The sequence below is a fragment of the Conger conger genome, chromosome 4 (assembly GCF_963514075.1).
Source record: "Conger conger chromosome 4, fConCon1.1, whole genome shotgun sequence".
NCBI lineage: Eukaryota > Metazoa > Chordata > Actinopteri > Anguilliformes > Congridae > Conger > Conger conger.
The window spans coordinates 56,052,131-56,064,723 of record NC_083763.1 but is presented as its reverse complement, the minus strand read 5'-3'; the positions used below and the strand labels follow the sequence as shown (position 1 = coordinate 56,064,723).

At 36.1% G+C, this 12,593-nt stretch overlaps 1 protein-coding gene across 3 annotated transcripts in view; it reads left to right on the top strand.

Moving 5' to 3' along the window:
- adgrl2a (adhesion G protein-coupled receptor L2a) overlaps positions 1-12,593 on the top strand; it is a 116,026-nt gene that overhangs the window by 84,381 nt on the left and 19,052 nt on the right. For 2 of the 3 annotated variants that reach the window (XM_061237814.1, XM_061237813.1), the window contains exons 6-15: positions 1,211-1,504; positions 2,723-2,826; positions 3,295-3,480; positions 4,751-4,789; positions 7,808-7,991; positions 9,056-9,178; positions 9,557-9,762; positions 10,470-10,643; positions 11,024-11,233; positions 11,965-12,185. In XM_061237814.1, the coding sequence (XP_061093798.1) occupies positions 1,211-1,504; positions 2,723-2,826; positions 3,295-3,480; positions 4,751-4,789; positions 7,808-7,991; positions 9,056-9,178; positions 9,557-9,762; positions 10,470-10,643; positions 11,024-11,233; positions 11,965-12,185 (1,741 nt within the window). The remainder of the gene's footprint in view (positions 1-1,210; positions 1,505-2,722; positions 2,827-3,294; positions 3,481-4,750; positions 4,790-7,807; positions 7,992-9,055; positions 9,179-9,556; positions 9,763-10,469; positions 10,644-11,023; positions 11,234-11,964; positions 12,186-12,593) is intronic. The other variant, XM_061237816.1, reaches the window with a different exon arrangement.

Here is a 12,593-nt window from a genome sequence, read left to right as displayed (position 1 = left end):
CAGATAGAGCTCTGCAATGCTGCAGATCTATCATTTGATGGTCATTATTTGAATTGCCAGTAACCACAAAGTAGAATGTAGTAAGTAACCAAAACACACATCTAGCTTTAACATACTGACCATTCATGTATATCTTAATTAACTGGCAAAGTTCAGATGGAATGATTTGAAGTAGGTTTCCCTTTTTTTAATCAATGTGATGTAGTGTTCAAATGAACAAATTAAACCGTGTTGTTATGAGTTAGTACGGAAATTAGTTGGTTAACCAGCAAGCTAAATATCCAGTTTTCTTGCTAGTTGGCAAGGCTACCCTGTTTTAGTCTGGTAAAAACGAACTCTGCAATGGTAGTCATTATTTGTTAGCCTGTACTTTAAAGTGCTGGCAACCTCTTCATGAAAGGAGCCAGTCTGAGGACAAATTAAATAGCACATCTGTAATTAAATAGAAAAAGACAAATAATCATTTTCAGTCATGCTGTTTTCTGTGGTCTACTTCATCTACTTGATGTCATTGTATGGTACAATAACCTTGCACAGTTGACCTAGGTCAATTATGTCATTTTTTGGGCTTTAAATAATTTTCCGTGCTCAAGGACCAGAAGCCGGGCTATGTACTTGTTGAGGGTATTCATAGGTTCCAATACACCAGACAAGCTCAGTAAAGCATAGAAAAGTATTTGAATCCAAAATAATTATGTACTCGACCCAAGTTTGGTGTGCAGTATGCAATATTGAAAGCCGCAATAAAACCAGTAATTTTCATTTTTGCATATATATATTTTTTTATCAATGTTTTTTATTCAGAATATTTTACAATGTATCTTTTTTGTTTTGGCATAGCTATAATACAAATTCACACCAATGTATTTTACACAGCTGTGCAAACATTTGCATAATTTGCGCCTTAAAATGCCTGATTAAAAATGCTCTTTATTTATTTTTTGTTCTGTTTCAATGTATTATTTTAATTGAATTAATTATATTTCTGCAGTCTTGAAGTGTTTGGGATAAAATGTCAATGAAAAGGAATACATTTGCTGAACAAATCTTGACTTCACTTTCCATAATATATACATAATTTACCAGGCTACGTCAGCAATTTGTTAAAGCTTGACTATTTGTATGGGTGTTCATTCTTTGTTATTTGGGAAAGGGTTTCAGAACCATGAGGGAAATAACTAAACTAACGTTGTCTTCAAATCTGTTTTAGTGCCAACGATATCAGAAGCGACCATTATCACTGACCTCCCTAAAACAACAACTACCACCACCACCACCACTACACAGAAAGGCCAGGCGAACACCACCACCACAGTTGGCCCAAGAGAAGGAAACAAAGGGCCAAAAACACCTCCTGAAGTTCCTGAAACCACAGCCCCACCCTCCCCGGACTCCTTCCCCCTACCAGAAAGGTTTTGTGTGGGTACCGAGAAAAGGGATATATCATGGCCCCAGACACAGAGAGGAATGATGGTGGAGAGGCCTTGCCCCAAGGGAACTAGAGGTAAGCAACATATTTAGCTTTAACCCACAAATGGATTTCTCACCTCTCATGAGTACTAAATAGGGCTGAGTTGAGCATCTATGTTTCTATCAATATGTATTTGCCTCGAATATTGATATTTTAAATTTTTTTTTAACATATTCAAAGGTTTACAAATACTGGATTGCATTATGCAGAACTGTGCATATTGTAATTTATTATTATGCCATCAGAAATATGAGGAAATTCCAGTAATTGTAAAGGGTAAAACATGCATTTAGCTTATGTGCATTTCAATAGAAAATGCAGATCAGCTGTATGCATGTTCATTCTATAATATTTTCTTCCATATCAAGTTGATTGTAGCTTACCATTAGGTGGCTCTATATAAACCTGGATATTAAATGAGTTTATTTCTTCACTAGCAAGTAAAATATTAGTGTGTCTATTAAGTGTTCCTCAAGTCTGAAAGTTGTTTTAAGGCAGTATATTGGTGGATTATTTGACCAATATTTAGTTAGTCAAGCACAATGGCATGTTATTTTGATATGATATTTGGCAGAACTGTTCTGGAGGTATGTGTCAGTGAGGCTCAAGATTGCCATGGTTCAACACTGAAGATAGTATTGACAAAATGGAGCCTGTGGAGGTCAAACACAAATTGTTATTTATCTAATATAATGTAGGAATACCATCCTCTAAGTATTCATCTTATTTAGAACACAGCAAGATATGATAAGAGATGTTTTGAATAAAGCAGCATTTTTTCTTAGACTAATGAAGAATACTAACATTGCATAGTCTATGCAATATTTCATATGACAGCATATACTGTAGATTTATGCAAATGTATAACATGCCATTTTTGTTTAATCTAGTATACTCTTGGCACTGGACTAGAGAAAGTTTGACGAAGCCTGATTAAATTAGCATTCTGATTCATATCTAGCTATTTTGATGACTAGATAAAAACAAATAATTGCCATGCCCTTTTAGAAGTCTTGCCGCAGTCCTGCATAAATTATGAGGTAAAGAGCATTACATAAGTCGAAACATCTAGTGCCGTTACCTGTTCTAAAGGAAAATGTTTGACAGCTTATAGTTAGTATTGAAGTGAATCACCATTGATGTAAAAATATTGTTTGTAGCAAATAGTTTTAATATACATTGTGTGGGCTGTTGAGATACGGAGTAAAGGGATTCTAACACTTGAGCTGTTTTTCTTCTTCTGTCTCTCAGGCACTGCCTCCTATCTGTGTGTGCTATCCACTGGGGCCTGGCACCCAAAAGGGCCTGACCTTAGCAACTGCACTTCCCACTGGGTTAATCAAGTTGCTCAGAAGGTTTGTGGGAGGATTCCCAGTGCTTCCTCTTCTTCTGCTACTCCTTTATTCATTCATTCCACAGCTGAAAAGAGAACATTATTCAGCATCTTCATAATGAGTGGTAACACAGCGTACATATAACCCTTAGCTATTCAATGGCCATCCTGCTGTGTGGACCGATATTACTTGGCTCTTCTCTAGAATTTTTGGAATTCTGTCTTGTGCACAAAAATGTATTAATTAAAATACTATTCTTATACATTCCTTACTATTTCTGGCAAGGTGATGACATACTTTTGTAGAGGAATCTCGGCTAATAAACCCAAGGAATGTTATCAGCTTTAATTAGTCACCGATTCCTCATGTGTAGTGGTATAAAGGAATATTTCATCACAGCATGGGTATGTTGTAATGAGAGGGGAGAGCCTCGCGGTCTACTGCAATATTTTCTGAACCATGCTGAGATGATAATTTATATCACTCCAGATCAGAAGCGGCGAAAATGCAGCTAACCTTGCAAATGAGCTGGCCAAGCATACCAAAGGACCCATCTTTGCTGGCGATGTTAGTTCGTCGGTGAGATTGATGGAGCAGCTGGTTGATATCTTAGACGCTCAGCTACAGGAGTTGAGACCCAGCGAGAAGGACTCTGCAGGCCGGAGTTTTAATAAGGTATTCCGTTTCCCATTACCCCTGGTGGCTATTTTGGCCCTTCCCTCCTTATTAAATATTCTGTGTTGCTAAGCTTTGTTCCTATTTTCTTGTGCCTTTCCTTGTGGGTTCTAAGCAACTTTTAAAGCCTGTTAATATCTTTCTCCATGAGAGCAAGTATTTTTTAGTATACTTGCAATAATATTAATCAAATGCAAATAAAATATTTTTCTGTTTTTTTTTATTTTTTTATAATCTTGCCGATATTGGACCATTATTAAATTCTAGTGGGTATATTTTTCTCTTTATTTATAGATTTACAGTAAGTCAGACAAAACTGAGAAATGTAGTTTCAGAAGCACATTGGATAAATGTATAAACGTGAAGGTAAAATATTATATACACTCAATGAGCACTTTATTAGGTAGACCAGTACACAAGCTTGTTAATGCAAATATTTAATCAGCCAATCATGTGGAAGTAACTAACAGTGTAAACGCATGCAGACATGGTCAAGAGGTTCAATTGTTTTTCAGTCCAAATGTCAGAATGGGGAAGAAAAGTGACTTTGACCGTGGAATGATTATTTGTGACATTGTGACATTTGTGACATTATTTGTGACAGGTTTGAGTATCTAATAAGTCTAATAAATACCTAATAAACTGCTCGGTGAGTGTATATCTAAAGCGAGTGGCAGTATGCTGTTGTCTTTAATGCACAATTAATACGACCATGGTTGATTTCACATTGCATTTCCAGAGACCAATTTTCCACTCAGCATGGACATGTATTTTATTATGTTGAGTGCATTTTTGTCAGGACTCAGTACACCTTATTTATGGGAGAACAATATTGCCACGAGCCTTAAATTTAGTCCGTATACTCTCACAGTAGAATCACCTCAAAACTCAAATCTTCTTTGGTTAAACATAAATATAAAACTGTTACTTTTAACTGTAACTTTAATAAATAAATCCCTATACACAACCACGCATTAAAATGCATGTATTTTACACTGGGCTTAATAATAATAATGATTTCCTGGTATGTTTCTAAAGGTAGCTTTGAGTAAGGTCTGGTTCTGACATTGTGTCTGCATGACAGGAAGTGTCAGAAAGGTTCAATTTCTGAACCTGTATCTTGTCCAGAAGGAAAACAGGACAAGTAGTGTTATATTGTAACAGCTTGAATATCTTCATTAAATTAATGGACACTTGTGCTGAAGCTCATAAATTAGCTAATTGTGTGTTTCTGTGTTTGATCTTTTTTTGTTTGTTTCGAATGAAAAAGCTACAAAAGCGTGAAAGGACATGCAGGGCATATATGAAGGTATGGCAGCTATGCTCCTGTATCACTCTGCTGGTCCGCAACCCCTCCCTACCCCTGCTCAGCAGCATGTGTATTTGTATTGCCATGTAGCCTCTCTCCTCTCTCTGTGCTTGAAACATTTTACAAGTAATTGATTTCCCACAGCTGTAATTGTTCCTCTGTTCTGACAGTGAAAATTGTGATTTAAGCGGCAGGGAAATCTGGTCCAAATCATGTCATACATTTTAATGACATTTTCCTACTGATTTTCCCTCCTTTTTTATTGTCGTTTCTTTTTATTATATATTTTTTTATGTATGTACTCACCTTGCTATGCTTGTATTCTTTGCTTCACTTTTTAATTTCTTCTGTGTCTCGAACAAGATGAACTGTGATTTTACCTATGTCGGTCTCCCAAGAAACCCAGAGAGGCATTTTGCTTTGGATTAATATGGTGTACTAAGAATTGTATGCACTGTGCTCAATTAATGCTGCTGGCTTAAGGTAACCTGAAAGCCTGGATGGGCATATGTGGTTTATAGGGCAACACTAATTATTTTTATTTTTATTTATTTTTTATTTTTTTGTTTGTTTGTTTATTCATTAATTAATTTACAGACAAATTACTATAAAAAAAAATAACTGCCTTCATGGCAGTTCCAGTCAAGAAAGTTCATTCATCAGGACAGGAATTTTCATTTGTGTCATAAATTAGGAGCACAAATCCACAATTCCCTATGGCTAATAAGGCTGTCTAGGGCAAATCAATTTGTGTCCTTCTTCACTTAATGGCTTTAGCCCTATCACTGTGAGCATTAGACAGTTCCCTCTCCTATTAGAGGCATCCAAGTGCATTCCACCTCCTTTCAAGGTCGACAGCTTCTTGATAGTGATTTCTTTCAAATATTGTATTTTCAGTGCATGCATGCATACATACATGCATAATATATACACATGCTTTCTTTTTTTGTTTGTTAGTTTATTTTGATGTTTGTTCTTTTTTTTTTGTTCATTTTTTGCACGCTTCTTTGACATGCATACCTTAGCCCAGTCAGTGGAGCGGGCCATATTTATGTGCCTAATGACACATTATGACTGCAAAGATGGGCTTCAAACTAAATTGGTGAATCAGCAGTATTTGACATATTTAATGTGAGGCTGCATTATCTCTGCATTAGTAGAAGAGCCGGATGCCCATTGATTAGCTGATCGGTCTAATTCATTTGATTATTTTCTAAGGAGATTTCAGTGTCGTCTCATTGAATCTCTGTATTTACTATAGTTTCTGCTGGACTGCTACTCAGCAAAGCAGGCTTAACGGATTTGATTAGGAATGTACAAATGAATAAATTACAACTTAATACTACCAGCTTCTGTTTTTCTGAATAATGAAGAAAAATATTCCAAGACAGTTCCTACTGCACAAATTTCTGAAATTTGCTGTGAAAATAGTAAGGGGGCCACCAGTAAGGGAGGCAGTCAAGTATTTCTATGGTTTTTACTATTGGCGACCATTTGGTCTTGAGACAGAATATTATTACGGACGGACATAATTACTGGAAAGGGATATAAAAATGTATAAACTGTATATAAAAAAGCTTTGACATTTAAATAAGGTATACACTTTTGCTCTTCCAGATGGATTTATAATTAGTAGGAATAATGTTTTAATTAAAAAAGATTTTTTTAATTAATAATTCTTTCAATTATTAATATAGTGCTTGATAGTAGCATGGTAATAATGAGCATTGAGTGCTTGCCATAGAATGAAGGCATTTTCAGTTAGAAAAATACATTGTGGCTTTAATGTAAGTGCAATTCACTTAAACATATGTTAGCATATTTTAAAGAGCAAAATAAGGCTGTGCTGTGGGCACAGTGGACTGCTCATGAGAATTCTTATGAATGTCACTGCACAGTGAGCCGGCGAGAAGAGACCAGATGGACAGCTCAGAAAATCAGCAGTTTGGCTTGTCAGATGCTCGTGAACAGACATAGCCCAGTATCTCAGTACCTGTATCACTGAATTTAACACATAGAATCTAGGTCAGCTGGCATCAAGCAGTCAATCAGAGAATAGGAACACTCCACTTGAGTACCATTTTAGCTTCTGTGGGAAGTAAACATTGTAGAAGAGAAGGTAAATGAAGCTCGTTCAGCTCTTTCAAAAGAAGGGGAAATCATGGGAATTGTCTGAAAAGATTTACACGAAGAAACTTTTCACGGCTTATAGAAGCTAGGATTTTAAATTATACCTTTCAAAAGACCTCTATTCCAGTGAAGCTCAAGCAGGCCTCAAACATATTTTTCTCTGTTATAAGGCATTTAATCGTTTCATTGTGAAACATCAGAAATGTTTTATATAAATGTGTTCATTCATTGTGAAACATGGAAAATGTCTTATATAAATTTGTTCATTCACCTGTTTTATGAAGGTATGCACATTGTTGTACTTCCTTCTGGTGTGGTTATTGTTTCCCTGCACAGCGTTACATCCCATGTTAAGAGCACCATAGGATAGCGCCCTGGCATGTCTTGTATAGAGGGCTTAGTAATTGCTACCAAACTCGTTTTTCACTGTCTTCAACGCAGAATCGGAGCCTACAGAACGAGAATTATAGAAACAAAGTTAAAAGCTCATTTTCCAGGATCAATCCTTGTATGAAACCAGAAGTTTACTCTTGCTGTTACTTCTCCTCGCATTTGAACACGTTTAATTATCTACTTGAACGCACAGATACACTTGCAATAGTATTTCCGATAAGGAAGAATCTTTCTTGTCAGTTCCATTTGTTTTGATGGCCACCGTAAGCAGAAATATCTGTCGAATCAGCATATTTCTGTGTAGAATTTAGCTTTTTTAATATTACAGTGAAATTGAATATAATTTTTTTTTCGTATGTTTTTTTTTGCTTTTTGCTTTGTCCAAAGTGTCTTTACTGCTATTGGCTTGGACTGTTCCAGTTCTACAGTGCTGAACGCTGGCAGGCCTCTAAGTATATTTTCTGAAGTGCTGACATGTCTCTTCTTTGCACACAGGCTATTGTAGATACGGTTGACAATCTTCTGAGACCCGAAGCCTTGAAATCCTGGCAAGATATGAACTCCACAGAGCAAACACATGCTGCAACAATGTTACTCGATACCTTGGAGGAAGGAGCCTTTGTCCTTGCTGACAATCTAATGGAACCAGCTATAGTGAAAGTACCAGCAGAAAATATAAGTAAGTGATTTATTCTAAAAAACAAAGTTTACCTCAATTAATTGATTGTTATCATCATCTGTATGTAAAAGAAAACACAGATATTAGATTGTTCTTTCTCCTTTTGCACACAAGCATTAATCTCAGAATGTGGTCTCGTTTTGTTTTTTGAGATTTTCATTGTAATACTGAGAGTAAGTCACTGCAGACACTGTTGGGAATTAAATGGGATGTGGTGGACACCATGACCGTATGTCTGTGTATCTCAGAATGGTAAATTTTAAGAAGAGATTCTGAACCATGTATATTCATCAATGTCACCTTGCTGCGGAATCCAGGAAAGGACTGGATGTATTTGTAAAGTTTATTTTCCAATAAATGCATAACCAAATGAGGCATAACCAGGCTCAATATTTTTAAGCACAATATTTGTGACCTGACACATGTTTTAATGAATTCAAATCTAATTATAAAAAATAATTAATGCAAGACACCATGCAAAATCAGCAAAGCCTTTTTATTGCTGCAGAGCACTTTAAAAAAAAAATACAAAAAAAGAGAAAATTGAAATCAAACCATTGAAAGACATCATTAACAAGTCATGGTTGTGTGGATACATATTTTCAAGACCAATTTCAAATGTTCTTGACTTTTGCTAAGTTTTTCACTATTAAAATGTTGACCATCTTCATACTCTGTGAAACTGTGTTTAGTTGTGTCTGATCTTTGATCATAACTTGCCAACAAAGAAAAGAAAAGCAGTCTGGCAGTATTTCAGATACTATTTTCAAACAGTTCTATTTCCCTCTTTATCTCTGCATGTTTCCTGAAAAACGAAATATAATGTAATAATATTTCTTTTTACATAGATAACTTAACCATATCATCCATTTATGTGTCTTATTTTTAGTTTTTAATTGGAATGTATTTATTTGATTATTTATTAAGGCAATGATTTTGTATTGAATGTCAAATGTAGAATTGTGTCTTCTTTTTCTTAACCTCTTCTCTTGGTAAATTGAACAAACTAAAATTTCTGGTATCCTGCTGTCCTCTCTTTCCCCTCCACCACTGGACCCTGCCAGTCCTGGACGTTTATGTGCTCAGCACAGATGGTCAGGTGCAGGATTTCAGATTTCCCCAGACCAGTAAGGGTGCTATTTCTATCCAGCTGTCTTCTAACACCGTGAAGCTCAACAGTAGAAACGGTAAGCATGAGCCACACACACCATTCACTGCCAGGACTGCAGGAGTTTTTACCTTGCAGTGTTTGTTTTGACTTTTGTTCCCTTGTCAAATCTCTATGAAAAGGTGTCAAACAGAAATGTCAATGCTCCATGTCAAAACTGACAATGCACTGTGATTACTCTTCAGCATTGTTATAAGAGACTTCTTCTATGTACCTGAACTTCAAACTCAAGTTTTGATAGACAAGGCTTAAAATTAAATTCATTTGTTTTCTTGTCTGTGGTTTAATTTCAGTGTTTCAAAAAGGTTTAGCTGTCACAATTTTGCCTTTCAAAACTTATTCTGTTTGCTTTGAGTTTCTTTATTCTGTTCATGTTTTTTTTTTTTTTCTGTTTCAGGTGTGGCCAAGTTGGTATTTGTTCTTTATAAAAACCTGGGGCAGTTCCTCAGCACAGAAAATGCCACAATTAAATTTGGCAATGAAGCTAACGGACGGAACCATTCTGTGGCAGTAAACTCACACATCATTGCAGCTTCAATCAACAAAGAGTCCAGTCGTGTGTTTATTACGGATCCCGTGATTTTTACCCTGGAGCACATTGACGTGAGTCCTCCTGATGAATAAATGGAGAGGTCATAAAACCAGTGGGAGAGAACAGCTAGGCAGACACAATCCTTCCATTTGCATTGTAAAAGCCTGGCTAGGTCACAGAAGAGTTTATTTAAGTCATTGAACATAAAATTAAATAAGTCTGCACCAATGGTTATTAGAACTTAAGTGAATTCTTAATGAAAACTAATTCTCTAATCAACATTAGGATGTAAATGATGCCATTTTCTTTTATGGTGGAAAATTAACTCCTAGATTAGCCATACAATGCAGGATGAAATTGCTTGAAGACCAATTATCTTCTGTCTTTTAAAGTTGTCAAGAGTGATCCCAGAGGGCCCTGGCTTGATTCTGTTCTTTATCAAGGAAATAATGCAATTCTAAAGACATGCCATCAAACAATTATCTAACCCTTAAAGAGACTCATATAATCAATGATGCCAAAGCACAGTTTTTCAAGCATTTTATACAGAATGAAAGATAAGTGTAAAAGTGAGATTAGTTCTTTGTGAAATACATCAGCACTTCTCTCTTTGGTCTGTAGTCATTTCAAACAGGATAAAATACTGGATAACTCTCACAACACAACCTACATATTAATGACATTTGATGTGCATGTATTATTTTGGACATGGTTATTGCCATTCCCTCACTGAGCAACATTGTCTAATTAAAATCATGTCAAATTTCATGAATTTCAGACTGAGCATTACTTCAACTCAAACTGTTCATTTTGGAACTATTCTGAAAGGAGTATGATGGGATACTGGTCTACCCAAGGCTGTAAACGCCTGGACACCAACAAAACTCACACAACCTGTTCCTGTAGCCACCTCACCAACTTTGCTATTCTAATGGCACATCGAGAAATTGTGGTGAGTAAAATTGTTATGTATTTTTTTCCAAGAAGACCTATAGCTGTACGGATTTTGTGAAATTTCCAAGCTTTTTTTGTGGGAATTCACTAATATTCTTCCTTTTGTAATAAAAATTTGACAAAAAAAAAAGTTGACAAAATTGTATCACACAAGACTGAAGCAGGGGACAAAAGTGGCTGGTCATCCTCATAGGAACTAATCGTGCTGTGACTGTGCTGAGCTATTGATTGATGGCAGTTGAACTGCTATTTTTGCATGTCATCTCTGAAATAAAGTAGTAATTTTCTGGCCTGTACACGATGAATGTCAACATCTTGGATCTTCAGTTTTTATTGACAAACAGCGGATGTTAATTTGCTCCATCCTTCATTCCTCAGGGTAAAGACGGAGTGCATGAGTTGCTCTTAACTGTCATCACCCGGGTGGGGATTGTCGTCAGTCTGGTTTGCTTGGCTGTCAGCATCTTCACTTTCTGCTTCTTCCGAGGCTTGCAGAGCGATCGCAACACCATCCACAAGAACTTATGCATCAATCTCTTCATCGCTGAGTTAATTTTCCTAATTGGTATCGATATGACAGAACCCAGGGTAAGCCCAGAGATTTCAGTATTGATTTTGTGATCCATTTCCTCTGCTTCACACCGAAAGAGAAAAAAAAAAAACCTTCCATCTGAAATTGACAAGTTTGAATATGACTCTGCTCTCAACCTTTAGTGCTGTTTACTGATACAGCTCGTGTCAGGCAGAAACATTTATATGGATTAAAGAAGTCCGAACATCAGAACTGAGTCTGTCAGCCTCTTCCCTCTGAGTCACCCGAAGCCATAACTAAGTTGTTTCATTGCAAAAAGAAATGTTGGAATTAATATAATTAATTGATTTTCCATTTTAACAATTTCTCCTGAGAAACAATGATATTTTGTGTAGCCATTGCATGATGATGATTTCCTATCCACTGGCTATGCTAGTTTAAATAACAAGGAAAAATCTAATAGATTAACCATGGGACCTCAGAATATTTGTTTATCATACAACCATTGCCAAAGCTGATAGATGCAAGGTCAAATCACACCAGGATATAATGTCAGAAAGAAACTCAGTCTGTCACACGATGTAGAAAGTAACCCCATTCCTTCAAATTTGCTTATTTTGCCATATATTGTGTAACATCCATTGATACTGTATATTATTAAACAGACAGTATTGTATTAAAGCAGGGTTTAAAATTGTATTATTTTTTCTGTAAAAATTGTGTAACCTAAACTCTTCCTAAGACAGGACTTTTTCAAAATCATTTTCTTTCCTGTTATCCATTTTAGATTGGCTGCTCCATCATTGCTGGGATATTGCATTTTTTCTTCCTGGCTGCATTTGCCTGGATGTGTCTGGAAGGCGTGCAGCTTTACCTCATGCTGGTTGAAGTTTTTGAGAGTGAATATTCTCGCAGAAAGTATTACTACGTTTCTGGCTACATTGTTCCTGCAATAGTTGTGGGTGTCTCTGCAGCAATTGACTACAGGAGCTATGGGACAAAGAAGGCGTAAGTGAAGCCCAAAAGATTTAATTTTGTTCTTTTTTTTTCTTAATAATGACCCACATAGGTATGCAAATTTGCAGAATCGCCTTATGTTGCAGATCTGAAAATGAAATCCAGTGCAGTCGTGGTGCTAAAATAGGAATAAGAATGAATCGTGCAGCTACAACATTCTTGCAGTCAGCTGAACCTGGGAGATTGTTCAAAAGTAAACCGAATGTCTACAATGGCAGTTCCTTTAATGTCTTTTAAATGCCTGACAATCTTACAACACTGATTTAAGCTAATGCTATAATGCATTTTGTACAAATGCCCTCTGGCAACTTTCTGTATTAAATGGTCTTTTAAAAAGTAGAGTAAAAGTGTGTTACAAAGGCTGACTGTGTTTCAGCAAACATGCATGAAAACTAAGCT